Source organism: Neophocaena asiaeorientalis, unplaced genomic scaffold (genome assembly GCF_003031525.2).
Source record: "Neophocaena asiaeorientalis asiaeorientalis breed wild unplaced genomic scaffold, Neophocaena_asiaeorientalis_V1.1 scaffold534, whole genome shotgun sequence".
NCBI classification, from domain to species: domain Eukaryota; kingdom Metazoa; phylum Chordata; class Mammalia; order Artiodactyla; family Phocoenidae; genus Neophocaena; species Neophocaena asiaeorientalis.
Genome location: NW_020172826.1, coordinates 2389868 through 2415623, shown reverse-complemented (window position 1 = coordinate 2415623; position 25756 = coordinate 2389868). Strand labels below are relative to the sequence as shown.

Below are 25756 nucleotides of genomic sequence, written 5' to 3'. Positions count from 1 at the left end.
CTTGGCAACCACAAGTCTGTTCTCTATGTCTGTGAGTCCGTTTCTGTTTTGTAGATAAGTTCATTGTGCCATATTTTAGATTCCACATATAAGTGATATCATATGGTATCTGTCTTTCTCTGGTCTGACTTACTTAGTGTGATCATCTCTAGTTGCATCCGTGTTGCTGCAAATGGCATTATTTCATTCTTTTTTATAGCTGAGTAATATTCCATTGTATATATGTACAACATCATCTTTATCCATTCATCTTTTGATGAACATTTAGGTTGTTTCCATGTGTTGGCTATTGTGAATAGTGCTGCTGTGAACATAGGGGTGCATGTATCTCTTTGATTTATGGTTTTGTCCAGGTATACGTCCAGGAGTGGGATTGCTGGAGCATGTGGTAGTTTTATTTTTAGTTTTCTGAGGAACTTCCATACTGTTTTCCATAGTGGCTGCACCAACTTTCATTCCCACCAACAGAGTAGGAGGGTTCTGTTTTCTCCACACCATCTTATGGAGACATTTTTGGTTTCACAGCTGGGGTGGAGGGTTACTGGCATCTAATAGATACAGGCCAGGGATGCTGCTAAATACCCTACAATACACAGGACAGTCCCCACAACAAAGAATTATCTGGCCCAAATGTCAATAGATCCATCCTTGAGAAACCACAATGTAGATTAAATTTTAAAGAAGCAATTGTTGCAAATTAACTTTTTCACTTTTTTTTTATCTTTCAGTTTTAATTTATAGACTAACTTGTTCTCAAAGTATACTTTTGTGATATGAGAAAATAATAAGGATGCAATACCAAATACTAATTGAACATTTTTTCAGTAATTTCAGTTTTTATAACCTGAAGACATTTATTAGAAGTTGATTGTTTAATTAATTTTATAATTTAATTAATGCTTTTCTTGGTCCATTTTTTAAATGTTGTTTTTTGAAATATAATTTACATTATTAAAAGTTACCCTCTTAAAGTAGACAGTTTGATGAGTTTTGACAGATATAAACAATCTTAACTACAATCATAGTCAAGATATGGAAAAATTTCTTACCCCCAAAAGTTCCCTTGAATCCTTTTTCAGTCTGTCTCCTCCTTTCACCTTAGTCCCTGACAACCAGTGATATATATTTTATTCCTATAGTTTTGTCTTTTCTATAATGTCAAATAAATGGACTCATTCAGTACGTAGTCATTCACAGATGCCTATTTCCACATAGCAAATGCTTTAGAGATTCATCCACAATGTTACTTTACCAGCAATTTGCTCCTTCTACTGTTGAGTAGTATTCTATTGTATCAATATGCTACAATTTATTTATAAATTTGAGTTGTTTCTAGCAGTTGGCTATTATGAATATTCCCATTATGTGCATTTACATGCAGGTTTTGTGTGGACAAGTGCTTTCATGTCTCTTGGAGTAGGATTGCTGGATTATATGATAAATGTATGTTTAACTTAAGTGGTCACACTATTTTCAAGGGTGACTGTATCATGTCTACCAGCAATGTATGTGACTTGAAATTGCTCCACAAATTTACCTACATTTGGTATTATCAGTCTTTTAAATTTTAGATATTTGGGATGGTTAATTTTATGTCACATTGATTGATGGGGCCATGGTGCCGAGGTATTTGCTCAAACATTATTGTGGGTGTTTCTGTGAGGGTGTTTTGAATGAGATTTACATTTAAATTGGTGGACTGCGTTCACCAGTTTAACTTTTTTCACTTTTTAAAGCAGGTTGTGAAAACGGCAAGGGCTGCGAGCATCTAACACTCTTCTTATTGTATCCAGTGGAGGGCAGTAGTCTATACAGTACACAACCTCCTGCAATGCTACTTTCACATAACCACACACTTATACTTTTATATATACAAACTGATAAGAATACACCACCTAAATACAGATGAAAACAGGTGTAGCTTTTTGGGAAAAATATCTGCAGAGTTCATAGAAGCCTCTGTTCCAGGCCCCTCAGAGACACAGAATAATAATAGTAATTACATGTACATTTTGGAAGCTTTTAAGCTTACAATACAGAGAACAGTGTTCTTCTTTCATAGAGGAGAGAACTGACTCAGAGAGGATATGTAACTTGCTCGAGGTCACATTCCCTGTAACGCATCTAAGAAATGATGTGTGCAAGATTTGAACCTGAGTCTAACTACTAAGTTTATGCATTTATCTCTTTACCGTGTCATTTCAGCAACCTGTGTAAGGGAAGTCATTTATAAAATTAGGCTTGGGCATTTTTCAAAGGGTTAGCACTACAGATAATTTCTTGAACACAGAGTTGGCATTGTCTAAGCTAGATATTTTTTTCCTGCCCTGGCACGTGTTGTTGAATGACTCTACCAACCACATTCTTGGCTCGTGGTGGTCAATTGCCCTCTAGGGCCTGGGCATAGGCTCTGAGCATGGTATAGTTCAGTGGAGGCAGCTGGTTCCACCCCAGCCTCCCAATGGAATTCCCAATTCGATACTGCACTTGGCCCCAAACTCAGGGCCACTGTTATAGTCCAAAGGCTTCAATCAGCTTGACATGAGGAAAACAGAGATTTGGAACTTATATGTTTAGGGCTCACCATTTGCCACTCTTTTTCTGCATGGTCTACTCCCAGGAACTCAAAGAAGGAAGCAAACCCTTCGTTTAACCACAAGTCTTCCCACCATTCCATGGTCACAGTATTTCCAAACCACTGAAATTATAAGCAAGAAAGAGGGTTAAATTCTCATGCCTTTGGTAGAAAGGCCTAGAAAATGTCAGTACATTCATTTGTTCATGCAAATTTTGTCACTTGACACAAAAGTGGCAGACATCATACTTAGCATTTATTTCCTGCTTTATTTCTCCTGGTTTTTAAGTGATCTGAAATTCTCCTTATTGTCTTCATTTTGGTAGTACTGGGAATATTTAAAGTTATAGGAAAACCTTGTGTATTTACTAAAGGCAGAACAATGTGTCTTAAAAGTTTCTTTATGGTAAAATGTTTATTAGCAGTAAGAAAGACTTTCAAGCAGGATTTTCTGGGTTGGCTACTTTTTATTTGCTAAGTTATAATTTCAATCATTCCTATGGTCTTAAGCCACTTTTTAAAATAAGCTAAGTTGGTGCTAAGATTCTATACCTGATGCACAAGTTCATGGGCAACCACAGTGGCCACCCTCTGTTGGTTTGATGAGGCTGATTCATTAGGGTCATAAAGCAGGTTTGTTTCTCTGTAAGTGATGAGTCCCCAGTTCTCCATAGCCCCAGTGCCAAAATCTGGAATAGCGATTTTATCTATGGAAAAAGAGTCCAGTGAGAAATACATTCTTTCCATTTTGTTCATAACACTTCTTACCAAATTAAGTTCTTTAGGTGAACGTTTTTTAAAAGACTAAAAATAATTTCTCAGAGTGAAAAACAGTCATCTATTTGTGTAAACTTTTCAGTCTTTAATGTACTCAGAATATCCATGGAACTCTTCCTGTTGGCTCCAGATATCAATGTGTCTTTTATTTTTTAAGAATACTATTGGCAATGCTCTGTTCAAGTCCTCTATAATTTTATGTCTTTTGTTCCTTTCTGTATTTCATTTTTATTTGCTTTTTTTCCCCATGACTTTCACTTAGATAATACCAATCTTCTGTTTGGAGGGGTACGCTGTAAGGAATAAGAGAATGAAGTTTTCAAATGAGGTCTTAGAAGTACAGAGCTTCCAAGTGTGTAGAAATATATTTCTGTCCAAGGAAACAGATTATTAGAGAACACAAAATTCCACTTTTTCCCTAATTCTGTGCAATTTGTGGTCAACCAGATTCCCTACTAATTGAATAGCTTACCATCCACTTGTATGTATGTATTAAATTAGTTGGATCAACATGGAATTGACTATATTCTCTGGAAATTCCCTTCCAGGTCTAAAATGTTGAATTCAATCTAGACTTTCTAGTCCTTATTTTTGCTGGGACCTATAATGGTAGACATGCTATCTGACAGAAAGAGGCAGTGTTGATCAGTTCTATGTTAAATCCCAAAACAGAAAAGGTTCAGTTGGATTGGTGGACAGAATGCAGCTTCTCCAGTTAATGAACTATAATAAGCATGGGATTTATTTATTATTACATATAATTTAAATTAGGCACATAAATGAAAATAAATTAAATTTTCATCTAACATAAAGAAAAGGTCCTTTCTTTATGGTTAAAATAAAGATTCTTAAAGCTTTTTATAAAAAGAATGAAAATGGATACATCTTAAATGGAGGTCAGAATTACAGCAGTAGTTTACTTTTAGTGTTCTTTTCATTCTTAGGTTTGGTTATTTTGTCACAGAGTACCTCTTAAAGTTTGGAGAAATATTCCCCCCAAGGGCCAGTATTTTCCATAATGTTACAGAGTGTAATTTGTACCTAACCCATGAACAAAAGGAATTTTTTTAAACCTCATTTCTTTGGTGAGTATTGACATAATAATTAACTCCAGTGCGTTTAATTTAGGGGGTGGATAAATGCAGTAATAAATTGTAAGGAAAGTCTAAGAGTCAATTCTGAAAGAGTTGAAAATGCATATAAAAGTATGAAGAAGAAGAAGGAATATGGGAGAGAAGGAGGAAGAAAAGAGAACAGAGAAATAAATTTGTGAGATTTCCACTTCCTAGGTTATCATGGGTGGTACAAGAGAGATAAAGAGAAAGAGACTTTTAAATTAATGTGATTAACATTTTATTAGATGTTATTCTGATTTTGTGGAAAGTTGTTTCTTTTCCTGTCTCCTTCTCTAATAGCTGTTAAGCAATAAAAAAAAAGGAAACAATCCAGAGCATCCACAAAGTTGCTCAGAGCCACAGACATTCCCATGTAGAGAATTTGACATTCCAGTTGCTTTGCATTGGTAATTTATTAAAGTAAGGGAAGAAACAGAAATAGAGAAGTCAACTGTTGGTTTGTTGGTTCTCTTGTTGCCTTCATTTCATCCCTACAGACATCTATATGGGTGTTACATTTAAAGTCTTTGCTAATACGACTCAAGCTTACTATTAAAGCATTTCTGCTTTTGATAGAAGTGTCATGTCCATACCATTTTGATTATAGCACTATTTTTATTTTAAAAAGAAAACATGTTCCCCACATCTTCCATATTAGAAAAAATACTTATGGAAGGAGCACCAGTTCGTTTTAACTGCTGAAGAATCTAGAATTAGTCTTGTACAACAGTGGAAAGACTGGAAGTACATGGGACTCTGACAGCATTATTTATCCCTATTATTTATTAATGTAAGCTATTGGGATGGGTACTAATTTTGAAATCAGCTGATCTAGGTTGCTCTTTCTGGTTCCATCATTATCAATGTCTGCAGTTTTATGTACATACTTCAATCTTTATTTGGAAATAAAATACTATACATTCATCAGGTAAGAACAGAGTATAGACATTATTCTTAGAGGAATCCAGAAAGAATCTTTCAGCATCTAGTAAGTATTAGATACATAATATAGGCATATGATGAAAAGACTAAGGGATGATTATTAACTAAGGATGCTAAAGCTGGAGGAAATGAGTTAAGTGAAAACAAAAGCAATATTAAAAACAAGAAAATAAAATATGGTTCTCACCTAATTTAGGAAGAGAATAATCCATAGCGAAGTAGTCTTCAAAATAATCAAACACACTTTTAGTTATATTTGCAGCATATTCAGCTGTGTGCTTTTGCTCTGGCTGGACATATATAGTGAGCTATTAAAATAAAAAAAATTCAGTGAAAATTTTTCATTTGAAAAAACACAAAAACTATGATACATGACATAGTACAGAAAAGGTGGGCTTTGGAGCCAGGTAAGTCTAATTGGAATCCCAGTTCTGCATGGTCTTGGACAAATCACTTCACGTCTCTGAGACTCATATGTAAAGGAAAAGAATACCGCATAACTCACTAAGTAATTTCAATGACTAGAAATAATGTAATAATTTATAAATAAATAATATATAAATAAAATATACTGTACATAATGTACAGTATATTTTTTAAATGTTATTACTTTTTTCTACTTAGAACATATATTGTCATCTTAATATTTGTGTATCTATGTATTTATCTCGCTTTGTGTAATTCGTCTTTGAAGAAATAAGGCATGTGATTTTTTTCTCATTTAAAGAGCCCTTAGATACGTGTTTTCCGTTTGCTTTTCTATCCATTGCTACCCACACTACCCTTTGATATATTAACTATTCTACTTCCAGAGTCTAAAATACAATGACTCAAAATTTTTTTGAGAGGGAGGCATCTTGATAAGCCAAATCTTGATAAGCTACATCTCTAAGTATCTAGAATATTATTTTTATGCCATGACATAATTTATAAATCAAACCAAGTATAGACTTTTTACTCCCCAATTCTAAGCATGTATAACCCCAAGTAGCCATCACAATATTGAAGGAGAAAAACAATATTGGAAGATTGATAATATCTGACTTCAAGACTTACTGTAAAGCTACAGTAATCAAGACAATGTGGTAACAAAACAATAGAAAAATAGATCAGTACAAGACAATAGAGAGCCCAGAAATAGACCCACATAAATATAGTCAACTGATCTTCGACAAAGGAGTAAAGGCAATACAATGGAGCAAAGACAGTATCTTCAATGAATGATGCTGGAATAACTGAACATCCATGTGCAAAAAAATAAATCTAGACACAGACCTTACACCCTTCACAAATATGAACTCAAAATTGATCACATACCTAAATGTAAAACACAAAACTATAAAACTCCTGGAAGATAACATAGGGGAAAATCTAGATGACTTTGGATATGAAGATGACTTCTTAGCTTTACCACCAAAGGCATAATCTATGAAAGAAATAACTGATAAGCTAGGCTTCATTAAAACTTTTGCTCTCTGAAAGACAATGTCAAGAGAATGAGAAGATAAGCTGCAGACTGGGAGGAAATATTTGTAGAAGGTCCATCTCATAAACAACAGTTATACAAAATATACAAAGAACTCTTAAAACTCAACAAGAAGAAAGGAAACAACCTGATTAAAAAATGGGCCAAAGACCTTAATAAGACACCTCACCAAAGAAGATATACAGATATCAAGTATGTATATGAAAAGATGCTTCATATCATATGTCATCAAGGAGATGCAAATTAAAATAACAAAGAGGTACCACAGCACACCTACTACAATGCCAAAATCCAAAACACTGACAACACCAAATGCTGGTGAGGATGTGGAGCAATAGGAATTCCCATACATTGCTGGTGGGAATGCAAGCTGGTACAGCCATTTTGGAGGATAGTTTGGCAGTTGCTTACAAAACTAAACATACTGTTAACATATGGCCCAAGAATTGTGCTCCTTTGTGTTTACCCAAAGGAGTTTAAAACATGTCCTGAGGTTGGTTCAAGATGACAGGATAGAAGGACATGCTCTACTCCCTCTTTCGAGAACACCGGAATCACAACTAACTGCTGAACAATCATAGACAGGAAGACACTGGAACTCACCAAAAAAGATACCCCACATGCAAAGACAAAGGAGAAGCCACAATGAGATGGTAGGAGGGACTCTATCACAATAAAATCAAATCCCATAACTGCTGGGTGGGTGACTCACAAACTGGAGAACACTTATACCACAGAAGTCACCCACTGGAGTGAAGGTTCTGAGCCCCACATCAGGCTTCCCAACCTGGGGGTCTGACAACAGTAGGAGGAATTCCTAGAGAATCAGACTTTGAAGGCAGAGGGATTTGATTGCAGGACTTCCACAGGACTGGGGGAAACAGAGACTCCACTCTTGGAGGACACACACAAAGTAGTGTGCACATTGGGATCCAGGGGAAGCAGCAGTGACCCCATAGGAGACTGAACCAGACCTACCTGCTAGTGTTGGAGGGTCTCCTGCAGAGGCAGGGGGCAACTGTGGCTCACCAAAGGACAAGGACACTGGCAGCAGAAGTTCTGGGAAGTACTCCTTGGCGTGAGCCCTCCCTGAGTCTGCCATTAGTTCCACCAAAGAGCCTGGGTAGGCTCCAGTATTGGGTCGCCTCAGGCCAAACAACCAACAGGGAGGGAACCCAGCCCCACACATCAGCAAACAAGTGGATTAAAGTTTTATTGAACCCTCCCCACCAGAGCAACAGACAGCTCTATCCACCACCAGTCCCTCCCATCAGGAACCTTCAACAAGCCTCTTAGATAGCCTCATCCACCAGAGGGCAGAGAGCAGAAGCAAGAAGAACTACAATCCTGCAGCCTGTGGGACAAAACCCACATTCACACAAAGATAGACAAGATGAAAAGGCAGAGGGCTGTGTACCAGATGAAGGAACAAGATAAAACCCCAGAAAAACAACCAAATGAAATTGAGATAGGCAATCTTCCAGAAAAAGAATTCAGAATAATGATAGTGAAGATGATCCAGGACCTTGGAAAAAGAATGGAGGCAAAGATTGAGAAGAGGCAAGAAATGTTTAACAAAGATCTAGAAGAAATAAAGAACAAACAAACAGATGAACAATACAATAACTGAAATGAAAACTACACTAGAAGGAATCAATAGCAGAATAACTGAGGCAGAAGAACGAATAAGTGACCTGGAAGACAGAATGGTAGAATTCACTGCTGCGGAAAAGAATAAAAAAAAAAGAATGAAAAGAAATGAAGACAGCTTAAGAGACCTCTGGGACAACATTAAATGCAACAACATTCGCATTATAGGGGACCCAGAAGGAGAAGAGAGAGAGAAAGGACCTGAGAAAACATTTTAAGAGATTATAGTTGAAAACTTCTGTAACATGGGAAAAGAAATAGCCACCCAGTCCAAGAAGCACAGAGAGTCCCATACATGATAAACCCAAGGAGAAACATGCCGAGACACATAGTAATCAAATTGGCAAAAATTAAAGACAAAAACATTATTAAAAGCATCAAGGGAAAAATGACAAATAACATACAAGGGAACTCCCATAAGGTTAACATAAGGTTAACAGAGGATTTCTCAGGAGAAACTCTACAAGCCAGAAGGGAGTGGCATGATAGAGTGATGAAAGGGAAGAACCTACAACCAAGATTACTCTGCCCAGTAAGGATCTCATTCAGATTTGGTGGAGAAATCAAAAGCTTTACAGAGAAGCAAAAGCTAAAAGAATTCAACACCACCAAACCAGCTCTACAGCAAATGCTAAAGGAACTTCTCTAAGTGGGAAACACAAGAGAAGAAAAGGATCTACAAAAACAGACCCAAAACAATTAAGAAAATGGTCATAGGAACATACGTATCGATAATGACCTTAAATGTGAATGGATTAAATGCTCCAACCAAAAGACACAGGCTTGCTGAATGGATACAAAAACAAGACCCGTATATATGCTGTCTATAAGAGACCCACTTCAGATCTAGGGACACATACAGACTGAAAGTGAGGGGTTGGAAAAAGATATTCCATGCAAATGGAAATCAAAAGAAAGCTGAAGTAGCAATAGTCATATCAAATAAAATAGACTTTAAAATAAAGAATATTACAAGAGATAAGGAAGGACACTACGTAATGATCAAGGGATGACTCCAAGAAGAATATAGAACAATTATAAATATATACACACCCAACATAGGAGCACCTCAATACGTAAGGCAACTGCTAACAGCTCTAAAAGAGGAAATTAACAGTAACACAGTAATAGTGAGGGACTTTAACACCTCACTAACACCAATGGACAGATCATCCAAACAAAATTAATAAGGAAACACAAGCTTTAAATGGCACAACAGACCAGATAGATTTAATTGGTATTTTTAGGACATTCCATCCAAAACCAGCAGATTACACTCTCTTCTCAAGTGTGCATAGAACATTCTCCAGGATAGATCACATTTTGGGTCACAAATCAAACCTCAGTAAATTTAACAAAACTGAAATCATATCAAGCATCTTTTCTGACCACAACGCTATGAGATTAGAAATGAATTACAGGGAAAAAGACATAAAAAACACAAACACATGGAGGCTAAACAATACGTTAACCAAGAGATCACTGAAGAAATCACAGAGGAAATCAAAATATACCTAGAGAAAAATGACAATGAAAACACAACGATCCAAAACCTATGGAATGCAGCAAAAGCAGTTCTAAGAGGGAAGTTTATAGCTATACAAGCCTACCTCAAGAAACAAGAAAAATCTCAAATAAACAATCTAACGTTACACCTAAAGGAACTAGAGAAAGAAGAACAAACAAAACCGAAAGTTAGCAGAAGGAAAGAAATCATAAAGATTGGAGCAGCAATAAATGAAATAGAAACAAAGAAAACAATAGCAAAGATCAGTAAAACTAAAAGCTGGTTCTTTGAGAAGGTAAACAAAATTGATAAACCATTAGCCAGACTCATCAAGAAAGAGAGGGAGAGGATTCAAATCAATAAAATTAGAAATGAAAAAGGAGAAGTTACAACAAACACGACAGAAATACAAAGCATCCTAAGAGGCTACTACAAGCAACTCTGTTCCTATAAAATGCACAACCTTCAAGAAATGGACAAATTCTTAGAAAGGTATAGCCTTCCAAGACTGAACAGGAAGAAACAGAAAATAGGAACAGACCAATCACAAGTAATGAAATTGAAACTGTGATTAAAAGTCTTCCAACAAACAAAAGTCCAGGACCAGATGGCTTCACAGGTGAATTCTATCAAACATTTAAAGAAGAGCTAACACCCATTCTTCTCAAACTCTTCTAAAATGTTGCAGAGGAAGGAAAACACCCAAACTCATTCTATGAGGCCACCATCACCCTGATACCAAAACCAGACAAAGATAGTACAAAAACAGAAAATTACAGACCAATATCACTGATGAATATAGATGAAAAAATCCTCAAGAAAACACTAGCAAACAGAATCCAACAACACATTAAAAGGATCATACACCATGATCAAGTGGAGTTTATCCCAGAGATGCAAGGATTCTTCAATATATGCAGATCAATCAATGTGATACACCGTATTAACAAATTGAAGAACAAAACCCATATGATCATCTCAGTAGATGCAGAAAAAGCTTTTGACAAAATTCAACACCCATTTATCATAAAAACTCTCCAGAAAGTGCGCATAGAAGGAAGCTACTTTAACATAGTAAAGGCCATATACAATAAACCCACAGTAAACATCATTCTCAATGGTGAAAAACTGAAAGCATTTCCTCTAAGATCAGGAACAAGACAAGGATGTCCACTCTCACCACTGGTATTCAACATAGTTTTGGAAGTCCTAGCCACGGCAATCAGAGAAGCAAAAAGTAAAAAAAGGAATACAAACTGGAAAAGAAGAAGTAAAACTGTCACTGTTTGCAGATGACATGATACTATACACAGAGAATCCTAATGATGCCACCAGAAAACTACTAGAGCTAATCAATGAATTTGGTTAAGTTGCAGGATACAAAATTAATGCACAGAAATATCTTGCATTCCTCTACACTAATGATGAAAGATCTGAAAGAGGAATTAAGGAAACACTCCCATTTAACACTGTAACAAAAAGAATAAGATACCTAGGAATAAACCTACCTAGGGAGACAAAATTCCTGTATGCAGAAAAGTGTAAGACACTGATGAAAGAAATTAAAGATGACACAAACAGATGGAGAAATATACCATGTTCTTGGATTGGAAGAATCAACATTGTGAAAATGAGTATACTACCGAGAGCAATCCCTATCAAATTACCAATGGCATTTTTTACAGAACTAGAACAAAAAGTCTTAAAATTTGTATGGAGACACAAAAGACCCCGAGTAGCCAGAGCAGTCTTGAGGGAAAACAGTGGAAATGGAGGAATCAGACTCCCTGACTTCAGACTATACTACAAAGCTACAGTAATCAAGACAGTATGGTACTGGCACAAAAACAGAAACATAGATCAATGGAACAGGATAGAAAGCCCAGAGAGAAACCCACACACCTATGGTTAACTAATCTATGACAAAGGAGGCAAGGTTGTACAATGGAGAAAAGACAGTCTCTTCAATAAGTGGTGCTGGGAAAACTGGACAGCTACATGTAAAAGAATGAAATTAGAACACTCCCTAATACCATACAGAAAAATAAACTCAAAATGGATTAGAGACCTAAATTTAAGACCGGACACTATAAAACTCTTAGAGAAAAACATAGGAAGAAAACTCTTTGACATAAATCACAGGAATATCTTTTTTGATCCACCTCATAGAGTAATGGAAATAAAAAGAAAAATAAATGGGACCTAATGAAACTTCAAAGCTTTTGCACAGCAAAGGAAACCATAAACAAGATGAAAAGACAACTCTCACAATGGGAGAAAATATTTGCAAAGGAATCAATGGACAAAGGATTAATCTCCAAAATATATAAACAGCTCATGCAGCTCAATATTAAAAAAACAACCAAATCCAAAAATGGGCAGAAGAGCTAAATAGGTATTTCTCCAAAGAAGACATACAGATGGCCAGGAAGTACATGAAAAGCTGCTCAACATAACTAATTATTAGAGAAATGCAAATCAGAGCTACAATGAGGTATCACCCCACACCAGTTAGAATGACATCATCAGAAAATCTATAAATAACAAATGCTGGAGAGGGTGTGGAGAAAAGGGAACCCTCTTGCACTGTTGGTGGGAATGTAAATTTATACAGCCACTATGAACAGTATGGAGGTTCCTTAAAGAACTAAAAATAGAATTACCATATGACCCAGCAATCCCACTACTGGGCATATACCTTGAGAAAACCATAATTCAAAAAGACACATGCAACCCAGTATTCATTGCAGCAGTATTTACAATAGCCAGGTCATGGAAGCAACCTAAATGCCCATCAACAGACGAATGGATAAAGAAGTTGTGGTACATATATACAATGGAATATTACTCAGCCATAAACAGGAACGAAATTGGGTCATTTTTAGATGTGGATGCATCTAGAAACTGTCATACAGAGTTAAGTAAGTCAGAAAGAGAGAAACAAATACCGTATATTAACGCATATATGTGGAATGTAGGAAATGGTACACATGAACCCATTTGCAGAGCAGAAATTGAGACACAGAAATAGAGAAAAACGTATGGACACCAAGTGGGGAAAGCGGCAAGGTGTTGGGGTTGTGGTGTGATGAATTGGGAGATTGGTATTGACATGTATACACTGATGTGCATAGAATGGATGACTAATAAAAAATTAATTAAAAAAAAAAGTCCTGCACGAGGATGTTTATAGTAGCTTTGTTTGTAATTGCCAAAACTTGGAAGCACCAAGATGTCTTTCATGTACCAGATAAACTGTGGGCAATGGAATATTACACAGTGCTAAAAAGAAAGAAGCTATGAAACCATGGAAAAACAGGGAGGAACCTTAAATGCATATTATCAATATTAAGTGAAAGAAATGAATCTGAAAGGGCTACACACTGTATGATACCACCTATTTGACATTTTGGAAGAGTCAAAAAGATGGAGACAATAAAGAGATCAGTGGGGCTTCCCTGGTGGCGCAGTGGTTGAGAGTTCGCCTGCCGAAGCAGGGGACATGGGTTCGTGCCCCAGTCCGGGAAGATCCCACATGCCGCGGAGCTGCAGGGGCCCGTGAGCCGTGGCCGTTGAGCCTGTGTGTCCAGAGCCTGTGCTCTGCAACGGGAGAGGCCACAACAGTGAGAGGCCCACATACCGCACACACACACACACACACAAAAATCAGTTGATGACATGCTGGGGTGTGAGAGGTGGCGAGATGAATAGGTAGAGCATAGAGGATTTTTAGGGCAGTGAAAATACTCTGTATGATATAGTAATGATGGATATATGCATACAACTTTAGCCATATTTTCTCAGAAGTGAAGAACAGCAGAAAGATCCAGTAATTTAAAGGATGAGTTTCTAAAAAGTATCCTTTGGAAGACCTTCAAGATGGCAGAGGAATAAGACGTGGAGATCCACTTTCTCCCCCAAAATACATCAAAAATGCATGTACATGTAGAACAACTACAGAACACCTACTGAACACTGGCAGAAGACTTCAGACTTCCCAAAAGGCAAGAAACTCCCTACATACCTGGGTAAGGCAAAAGGAAAAACAGAGACAAAAGAATAGTGATGGGACCTGCACATCAGGGAGGGAGCTGTGAAGGAGGAAAAGTTCCACACGCTGGAAAGCCCCTTCACTGGTGGAGATGAGGGGTGGGCGGGGGAGAAGCTTCGGAGCCATGGACGAGAATGCAGCAACAGGGGTGCGGAGGGCAAAGTGGAGAGATTCCCGCACAGAGGATCAGTGCCGACCAGCACTCACCAGCCCAAGAGGCTTGTCTGCTCACTCACCGGGGCAGGCGGGGCTGGGAGCTGAGGCTGAGGCTTCGGAGGTCAGACCCCAGGGAGAGGACTGGGGTTGGCTGTGTGAACACAGCCTGAAGGGGGCTAGTGCGCCACAGATAGCACAGAGAGAGTCTGGGAAAAAGTCCAGAACTGCCTACGAGGAGAGGGGATTCAGAGCACCGCCTAAATGAGCTCCAGAGGTGGGCGTGAGCTGTGGCTATCAGCGCAGATACAAGAGACGGGCATGAGATGCTAAGGCTGAGTCTGCAGCCACTAAGAATCCTGTGTGCCAGCACAGGTAACTATCCACACATCCCCTACCAGGAGCCTGTGCAGCCCGCCACTGCCAGGGTCCTGTAATCCAGGGCCAGCTTCCCCAGGAGAACACATGGTGCGCCTCAGGCTGGTGCAATGTCACACCAACCTCTGTTGCCACAGGCTCTCCCCGCATTCTGTACCCTTCCCTCCCCCTGGCCTGAGTGAGCCAGAGCCCCCTAATCAGCTGCTATTTTAACCCTGTCCTGTCTGGGCAAAGAACAGACGCCCTCAGTCAACCTACATGCAGAGGCGGGTCCAAATCCAAAGCTGAACCCCAGGAGCTGTGCAAACAAAGAAGAGAAATTTCTCCCAGCAGCCTCAGGAGCAGTGGATGAAATCTCCACAATCAACTTGACGTACCCTGCATCTGTGGAATACCTGAATAGACAACAAATCATCCCAAAATTGAGGTGGTGGACTTTGGGAGCAACTGCAGACTTGGGGTTTTCTTTCTGAATCTAATTTGTTTCTGGTTTTATGTTTATCTCAATTTAGTATTTAGAGCTTATTATCACTGGTAGATGTGTTGATTTGGTTGCACTCTTCCTTTTTTCTTTATATGTATATATATTTTTCTTCCTTTTTTTCTGATTGTATACGTGTATGCTTCTTTGTGTGATTTTGTCTGTATAGCTTTTCTTTGATGGTTTGTCCTAGGGTTATGTCTGTCCGTTTTTTCTTTTTTTTTTTTCATATAGTTTTTAGCACTTGTTATCATTGGTGGATTTGTTTTTTGGTTTGGTCATTCTCTTGTTTCTTTCTTTTTTTTATTACGTCTTTAATTTTTATTTTTAATAATATATTTTTTTATTTTAGTAACTATTTTATTTTTTCCTTTCTTTCTTTTTCTTCTCCCTTTTCTTCTGAGCCGAGTAGCTGACAGGGTCTTGGTGCTCTGGCGGGTGTCAGGCCTGAGCCTCTGAGGTGGGAGAGCCGAGTTCAGGACATTGGTCCACCAGAGACTGCATTGCCCACATAATGTCAAACGGCAAAAGCTCTCCCAGAGATGTCCATCTCAATGCTAAGACCCAGCTCCACGTAACAACCAGCAAGTGACAGTGCTGGACACCCTATGCCAAACAACTAGCAGGACAGGAACACAGCCCCACCCATTAGCAGAGAGGCTGCCTAAAATCATAATAAGTTCACAGACACACCAAAACACACAACTGGACATGGTCCTGCCCACCAGAAAGATGAGATCCAGCCTCATCCACCAGAACACAGGCACTAGTCGCCTCCACCAGGAAGCCTACACAAACCACTGAAACAACCTTACCCATGGGGCACAGACACCAAAAACAATGTGAATACGAACCTGCAGCTTTTGAAAAGGAGACTCCAAACACAGTAAGTTAAGCAACATGAGAAGACAGAGAAATATGCAGCAGATGAAGGAGCAAGGTAAAAACCCACCACGCCAAACAAATGAAGAGGAAATAGGCAGTCTACCTAAAAAAGAATTCAGGGTAATGATAGTAAAGATGATCCAAATCTTGGAAATAGAATGGAGAAAATACAAGAAACGTTTAACAAGGACCTACAAGAACTAAAGAGCAAACCAATGATGAACAACACAATAAATGAAATGAAAAATTCTCTAGAAGGAATCAATAGCAGAATAACTGAGGCAGAAGAATGGATAAGTACCCTGGAAGATAAAATAGTGGAAATAACTACCACAGGGCAGAATAAAGAAAAAAAATGAAAAGAATTGAGGACAGTCTCAGAGACCTCTGGGACAACATTAAATGCACCAACATTTGAATTATAGGGGTCCCAGAGGAAGAAGAGGAAAAAAAAGAACTGAGAAAATATTTGAAGAGATCATAGTTGAAAACTTCCCTAATATGGGAAAGGGAATAGTCAATCAAGTCCAGAAGCACAGAGAGTCCCACACAGGATAAATCCAAGGAGAAACATGCCAAGACACGTATTAATCAAACTACCAAAAATTAAATACAAAGAAAAAATATTAAAAGCAGCAAGGGAAAGGCAACAAATAACATACATGGGGATCCACATAAGTTTAACAGCTGATGTTTCAGAAGAAACTTGCAAGCCAGAAGGGAGTGGCAGGACATACTTAAAGTGATGAAAGGGAAAAACCTAACAACCAAGATTACTCTACCCAGCAAGGATCTCATTCAGATTCCACAGAGAAATTAACACCTTTACAGACAAAAGCTAAGAGAATTCAGCACCACCAAACCAGCCCTACAACAAATGCTAAAGGAACTTCTCTAGGCAGGAAACACAAGAGAAGGAAAAGACCTACAATAACAAACCCAAAACAAGAAAATGGTAATAGCAACATTAATAACTACCTTAAATGTAAATGGATTAAATGCCCCAATCAAAAGACATAGAGTGGCTGAATGGATATAAAAACAAGACCCGTATATATGCTGTCTACAAGAGACCCACTTCAGACCTAGGGACACATACAGACTGAAAGTGAGGGGATGGAAAAAGATATTCCATGCAAATGGAAATCAAAAGAAAGCTGGAGTAACAATTCTCATATCAGACAAAATAGACTTTAAGATAAAGACTATTACAAGAGACAAAGAAGTACACTACATAATGATCAAGGGATCAATCCAAGAAGATATAAGAATTGTAAATATTTATGCACCAAACATAGGAGCACCTCAATACATAAGGCATTGCTAACAGCCATAAAAGAGGAAATTGACAGTAACACAACAGTAGGGGACTTTAACACCCCACTTTCAATCTTCACAGGTGAATTCTATTGGACATTTAGAGAAGAGCTAACACCTATCCTTCTCAAACTCTTCCAAAATATAGCAGAGGGAGGAGCACTCCCAAACTTATTCTATGAGACCACCATCACTCTGATACCAAAACCAGACAAGATGTCACAAAGAAAGAAAACTACAGGCCAATATCACTGATGAAAATAGATGCAGAAATCCTCAACAAAATACTAGCAAAGAGAATCCAACAGCACATTAAAGGGATCATACACCATGATCAAGTGGTGTTTATCCCAGGAATTCAAGGATTCTTCAGTATATGCAAATCAATCAATGTGATACACCATATAACAAACTGAAGGATAAAAACCATATGATCATCTGAATAGGTGCAGAAAAAGCTTTTGTCAAAATTCAACATGCATTTTTGATAAAAACCCTCCAGAAAGTGTGCATGGATGGAACTTACCTCAATAAAATAAAGGCCATAATTGACAAACGCACAGCCAGCATTGTTTTCAGTGGTGAAAAACTGAAACCATTTCTACTAGGATGAGGAAAAAGAGAAGGTTGCCCACTCTCACCACTAGTATTTAAAACAGTTTTGGAAGTTTTAGCCACAGCAATCAGAGAAGAAAATGAAATGAAAGAAATCCAAATCAGAAAAGAAGAAGTAAAACTGTCACTGTTTGCAAATGACATGCTTCTATATACATAGAGAATCCTAAAGATGCTACCAGAAAACTACTAGAGCTAATCAAGGAATTTGGTAAAGTAGCAAGATACAAAATTAATGCACAGAAATATCTTGCATTCCTATACACTAATGATGAAAAATCTGAAAGAGAACTTAAGGAAACACTCCCATTTACCATTGCAACAAAAAAGAATAAAATATCTAGGAATAAACCTACCTAAGGAGACAAAAGACCTATATGCAGAAAACTGTAAGACACTGATGAAAGAAATTAAAGATGATACAAACAGATAGAGAGATACACAGTGTTATTGGATTGGAAGAGTCAACATTGTGAAAATGACTATAATACCCAAAGCAATCTACAGATTCAATGCAATCCCTATCAAACTACCAATGGCATTTTTCACAGAACTAGAACAAAAAATTTCACAATTTGTGTGTAAACACAAAAGATGTTGAATAGCCAAAGCAATCTTGAGAAAGAAAAACAGAGCTGGCGGAATCAGGCTCCCTGACTTCAGACTATATTACAAAGCTACAGTAATCAAGACAGTATGCTACTGGCACAAAAACAGAAATATAGATCAATGGAACAGGCTAGAAAGCCTAGACATAAACCTATGCACATATGGTCACCTTATCTTTGATAAAGGAGGCAAAAATATACAATGGAGAAAAGACAGCCTCTTCAATAGGTGGTGCTGGGAAAATTGGACAGCTACATTGAAAAGAATGAAATTAAAACACTACCTAACACTATACACAAAAATAAACTCAAAATGGTTTAAAGACCTAAATATAAGGCCAGACACTATAAAACTCTTAGTGGAAAACATAGAACACTCTATGACATAAATCACAGCAAAATCCTTTTTGACTCACCTCGTAGAGAAATGGAAATAAAAACAAAAATAAACAAATGGGACCTAATGAAACTTAAAAGCTTTTTCACAGCAAAGGAAACCATAAGCAAGATGAAAAGCAACCTTTAGAATGGGAGAAGATATTTGCAAACGAAGCAACTGACAAAGGATTAATCTCCAAAATATACAAGCAGCTCATGCAGCTTAATATCAAAAAAACAACCCAATCCAAAAATGGGCAGAAGACTTAAGTAGGCATTTCTCCAGAGAAGATATACAGATTGCCAACAAACACACGAAAGGATACTCCACATCACTAATCATTAGAGAAATGCAAATCAAAACTACAATGAGGTATCACCTCACACTGGTCAGAATGGCCATCATCAAAAAATCTACTAACAAGTGCTGGAGCGGATGTGGAGAGAAAGGAGCCCTGTTGCACTGTTGGTGGGAATGTAAATTGATACAGCTACTATGGAGAACAGTATGGAGGTTCCTTAAAATACTAAAAATAGAACTACCATGTGACCCAGCAATCCCACTACTGGGCATATACCCTGAGAAAACCATAATTCAAAAAGGGTCATGTACTACAATGTTCATTTCAGCACTATTTTGAATAGTCAGGACATGGCAGCAATCTAAGTGATAAAGAAGATGTGGCACATATATACAATGGAATATTACAGAGTGAAGTAAGTCAGAGAGAAAGAAATATATGCTAACACATATATATGGAATGTAAAAAAAATGGTTTTGAAGAAACTAGGGATAGGGCAGGAATAAAGATGCAGATGTAGAGAATGGACTTAAGGACATGAGGAGGGGGAAGGGTAAGCTGGGAGAAGTGAGAGAGTGGTGTGGACATATATACACTACCAAATGTAAAATAGATAGCTAATGGGAAACAGCTGTATGGCACAGGGAGATCAGCTTGGTGCTTTGTGTCCACCTAGAGGGGTGGGATAGGGAGGCCTGGAGGGAGATGCAAGAGCGAGGAGAAATGGGAGTGTATGTATATGTATAGCTGATTCACTTTGTTATACAGCAGAAACTAACACACCATTGTAAAGCAATTATACTCCAATAAAGATGTTAGAAAACAAAAACACTGTAGTGCTTCAATATGGCATAATGGTATGCTTTAACAAATAAAATGGTAGTTTTTGAATATATATATATAATTATATATATATATAAAACCACATTAAATCATGAATTTTAAAGCACATGCAAAGATGCTCAACATCACTAATCATCAGAGAAATGCAAATCAACACCACAATGAGGTATCACATCACACCAGTCAGAATGGCCATCATCACAAAATCTACAAACAATAAATGCTGGAGAGGGTGTGGAGAAAAGGGAACCCTCCTGCACTGTTGGTGGGAATGTAAATTGATACAGCCACTATGGAGAGCAGTATGGCGGTTCCTTAAAAAACTAAATATAGGGCTACCATATGACTCAGCAATCCCACTACTGGGCATATACTCTGAGAAAACCATAATTCAGAAAGATACACGTACCACAGTGTTCACTGCCGCACTATTTACAATAACCAGGACATGGAAGCAACCTAAATGTCCTTCAGCAGATAAATGGATAAAGAAGATGTGGCACATATATACAGTGGAATATTAGCCATAAAAAGACACCAAACTGAGTTATTTGTAATGAGGTGGATGGACCTAGTGTCTGTCATACAGAGTGAAGTTAAGTCAGAAAGAGAAAAACAAATACCATATGCTAACGCACATATATGGAATCTAAAAAAAAACGGTACTGATCCACCTAGTGTCAGGGCAGGAATAAAGACACAGACGTAGACAACGGACTTGAGGATACGGGGTTTGAGCGGGGGAAGGGGAAGCTGGGATGAAAGGAGAAAGCAGCACTGACATATATACACTACCAAATGTGAAATGGATGGCTCGTGGGAAGCAGCTGCATAGCACAGGGAGATCAGGTTGATGCTTTGTGTTGACCTAGAGGGGTGGGATAGAGGGTGGGAGTAAGGCTCAAGAGGGAGGGGATATGGGGATATATGTATACATATACCTGATTTACTTTGTTGTACAGCAGAAACTAACACAACATTGTAAAGCAATTATACTCCAATAAAGATAATAAAAAAATAAATAAAAATAAAAAGAATCCCTTAAATTACTATCGCTGACTCACTGTTCTCCCAAGCTACTGGGTGATTGACATTCTTGCTTTATTTGTCTAAGTAAAGATGTGTTCATCTCCAAAGGCTACAAAATTCACTCATTTATCATCCCCTTTCTTTTAAAGTTTGTTTTGTTTTATTTATTTATTTATTTTTGCTTTCTAGAAGAAGTGATACATTTCCTCACCGCCCTCCTGTTCTCTTTGTGAACAACATGCGTTTTCCAAGAAGTTAAGTGAAACTAAGGATCCAGTTGGTGGCCACTGAACAGAGAGAAGGTAATTGCCCCCTATGAAATCAAAACTATCACGTTCATATAGCATTGTCATGTTGTAAACTGAGATTCTCAGAATTTCCACCACATCTGTTAAAAACTTCAGAAAGGGTAGTTCCTCTTGCCTCACTCTGCTGTTGTGTACACACTCTGTACTTTTGTGTTGCACGTAATATTTGGAGAGTGAAAGAGGGTTGAAAAAGAGGAAGAAGAGATAACAGTGAGGTCTCCCAACTTAGGTGGAGCAATGGGGAGGAGAAAGACTATGTGCTTTTTCTGTCAATATGTTCACATTGCCCATGCTGGTTGATTGACTCCGTTCAATCAGAATGCTTCTGAGACAATATAATCAGGTTTTTCTTCCTCTCCATATTTCTATTGTTGGCAGCAACAGGAATGCAGTGTCCTTAAATAGGATTGGTGTTAGTGTAAATTCGATCCAAATAAAAGCAATGCCTTCCTTTTTTGTTTCTGAGAAACTCAACACCACAGAGAAGTATGTTCTGTCTTTACAGTCTGGCCAGTCTGCAGATCACATGTGATCGATGACCCTTATTTTGATATATAATCCATTATATTTTATGACCACTGCTTTGATCAGCTGAGCTAAGCAATCACAGAATATATAGATACAGCCTGTTAACCTTGTAACATTATTAGCCAAAGCATATCTATGTGTCCTATCTGCCATATATCAGAAACATTTTTATGTTAAAGATTACTTTCTATGGGCGTCGGTAGAAGCTGCTAACCCACCTCCCTCATTTGCTGAGCCTCAGCACTTCTGTCCATGACAAAATTCAGTAAATTACTCCTGAATTGTCATTGCTTTGTAATAATTACTATCATTCTAGTTTACATGCTTGCTTTACTGAGATGATTTTTTTAAAGCCTGTGATAACCATATTGAAATAGCATGGGGTGAGGAAGGAGATATGCATGCATATTGTTTCTTCTTCTTACTTTCTGAAAAGTCATATATGCCTTTATTATTCAAAGACTCTATTAAAGGTTAAATATAAAGGTTTTTATATAAGCTTTATAACTATATATATATATATATATATATATATATGAAGTTTGTAAGGCTTCAAGAACTTAACTTGAATGCATATATTTAGTTTTTAAAGATACTAAGTTTCCTAAGTGAATTAAGTTACCTAGATATACCACTGTTGGATACTATTTTTTAAATTTATTTATTTTTGGCCACACTGCACAACTTCTGGGATCTTAGCTCCCTGACGAGGGATTGAACCCATGCCCCCTGCATTGGAAGCGCAGAGTCTTAACCACTGGGCTGCCAGGGAGGTCCATGGGTACTTTTAGTCATAACTCAAAGCACTGCATCTATTGAGCTAGTGTCAGGTGTAAAATCTGTGCTTTCTGAAGCTTATATGCAGCTGATTATTCTTTTAGGAAGTGTGATACATCTTACATCTGCTTTATCACTGTTGTTGTTGTTGCCTTTCTTTTATCATATGGCAACCTACTGTAAAGGATGCTTTTAGAATTGTTAATATTGTCCTTTTAATTAAGGGTCTCCAGGAATTTGAGAGATGGAATGTAAGTCCACGACAATTTATTCTAATTGGTTGCTGTCACTTCTTTTATGTGTAATCATTATGATTAACTATTAGTCTTACTGGATACTTAAAAATTCCCAGGTAATGTGATAAGCACTTACCATGCAATGTCTCACTCTACACACCAATTCTATGAATCTGGCACTATTAATAATAATAAAATATAATGTTTTGCATCACTGATGATATCTTTACCCCAATCCTTTCATTAGCCCAGTTTTCACAATTATAAAGTCCAAAGAGTTCTGAAAATCAAAAGTTGTTTTATATGTTCTAAGCAAACAAATTTGTCAGTAACATCTGACCTGAACTGATAGGAGTTTTTAAAAATAATTTTTATTTTCTCACTAAAAAATATTGCTGCAGAAATACTACTGTTTGATTATAAGGTGCTGCCCTAGAGCCCATTGTAGTTACTCAATAATACTCAATATTCGTACCATATTACTATTCACAAATCTGAAAATTTCTGACGTCAAACATACAACTAGACACAAAGGTTTTAGGTAAGGATTGTAGAGTTCTATTTCAAATTTTAGAGTTGGAAGAGTTTTAAAAATAAACTTCCTCATTGTGTACATTGTGTGCGTGAGAAAAATGTGTACATGAGAAAAACGAAGTAAGACAAAACTGACACTAAACTTCAGCACAAAGTTTGTTTTTTACTGTATCATACTTCTTCTTTTCTCTACTCCTAAGAATGAAACCTGACTTTCCCTAGCTACAAAATAGAGGTAACAACAGTACCTATCTGATAATGTGAGCAGTTAATAAGCTAATGTGTAAGCAATTCTTGACACATGATAGCTCTGTGTGTCCCATCAAGAACATTAATATCATTAGAGATAATACATTGAATGATTAACCTCTGTAATTTTCTTTGTCTGCACTTCCTTATATGTGGGTGGTATCCACATTACCATTAGGAACACTAGGAGAATGAAGGGGGAAAAAATAGAAGTTAAGTTTTTGAAGTCCAGAATAGGCTTTTCATGCCTACACAATAAATTTGACCATGTGAACAGAAAGGAATCAGATTGAACAGATGCTACCCACCACTACCACCATCACCCTAGTCAGAAGCCCAGTCAGGGCCTACAGGGTTCCCACTACCACCTGGCAGCCCTGCAGGTCTGCTGTGTCCTGTGTCCATGTTTTTGTTGTCCTTGTCTGCTGAGCATCTTCCATTGACAAAGGTGACCAAACATCCAGGTTTGCCCAGAATGTCCTAGGAATGTAAGTCTGTTGCTTATCTGCTTACACCTCTTATGCCAGCATAATTAATAACACCTTCTCTATTATTTATATTTTATAAATGATAAAAATGTATGATCACTCTCCCCATTGACAACAGTCTGCCTTTCCACTGCCGATCATCCAGCAGAGTTAGCACCTGTTCATCTCTTGAGGTTTTTGTATCTTATCTCTACTGTTCCAAATAGACACACCCCTTTAAATGGCCCAGGACCCTTGCAGGGGCCCCTAAAGCAGAAGATGAGATCTTTGGCACTCAAAAATGGCATGATCAGCAGAGACCTTAAAACACAGTTGGGAGACACTGGACAGTGGTGACCACTTATGTTTCACATCTTAATTGAAGTGCAGACACCTTAGCATATTTCACTCCCTTCAGGGCTTAGCATCCTCCTTGTGCACATAGTATGTGCTCAACAAAGACTGATAAAACATTCTGATTGGAGGAACCCTCAATTTTATTATCAATGCTGATGTAACCAGGATGAGAAAGAGAAAAGAACTTGATATTGTTTTTAATTCTATAAATGCGTGTTTAAGATACATGGTTGATATTACAGGAGGTCATCAATGTGTTTAATTTTTTATAAGTTTATGTTCTTCTAAATATTCTTCCAGCAGTAGGCAGAAATTTGGGGGAAGGGGAATACTTAGTAGAAAAGAATAGTGATACTTTGGGGTTTTTTTCAACTTTTCTTTGTGACTGCCTTATCACAGGAATGTGATATACACTTCCTAAATTTTAGATTGCCCCTTATCCATAGATAAATTATTATAAATATGCAGAACCTTGGCTTGAAGTTTGGGTGACTAAGGACTGTAATTTCGCTGTGGCTTTGAAGTTTCACAATGTGTTCAGAACTTTGAGTTCCAGAGCTCAGCTGCCATGAGGTGTTGTTTGAGAAGAAACCCAGCATCGTCACTTAGGTTACACAAAACATTTGTTGACAGCTTACTTCTCATTTAACTCAAAATTTGAGTTGTTTGATGCTTGGTGATTATCATTCCTGCAGTAGAATTTTTCAAAACAAATAATAAACATTAAAAAATCTAACTTATAGAATTTTATATTCTTTTTTATTTTTGTATATTTAAATAAAGAATAAGGATCATTAGCAATCTTCTGTGGCTTCCTGAATTAAATACATTCCTTCAAGGAAGATTAAGAGACCTTAATTTAGAATAGTCCTTCCAGAAAAGAAAGAAATTTTTAAAAAATTCATTAAAATGTTATAAAAATCAAACTCATTCTGAAAACTTGGCATCAAAAAGACCACAAATAAAAATGCTGGAGAGGGTGTGGAGAAAAGGGAACACTTGTACACTGTCAGTGGGAATATAAATTTGTGCAGCCACCATGGAAAACAGTATGGAAGTTTCTCAAAAAACTAAAAATAGAACTACCATATGACCCAGCAATTCCACTGCTGGGTATACATCCAAAGAAAACAAAAACATTAATTCAAAAAGGTATATGGATTGGGTTGTTTGTTTTTTTGATATTGAGCTACATGAGCTGCTTGTAT

The 25756-nt window shown here is 37.4% G+C and overlaps 1 protein-coding gene across 1 annotated transcript in view; it reads right to left on the bottom strand.

Moving 5' to 3' along the window:
- Positions 1-25756, bottom strand: part of ENPEP (glutamyl aminopeptidase) — a 97462-nt gene that overhangs the window by 51070 nt on the left and 20636 nt on the right. The window contains exons 4-6 of the mRNA XM_024741950.1: positions 5597-5717; positions 3128-3282; positions 2585-2698 (exon numbers count right to left, since the gene is read on the bottom strand). Coding sequence (XP_024597718.1) covers positions 2585-2698; positions 3128-3282; positions 5597-5717 — 390 coding nt within the window. The remainder of the gene's footprint in view (positions 1-2584; positions 2699-3127; positions 3283-5596; positions 5718-25756) is intronic.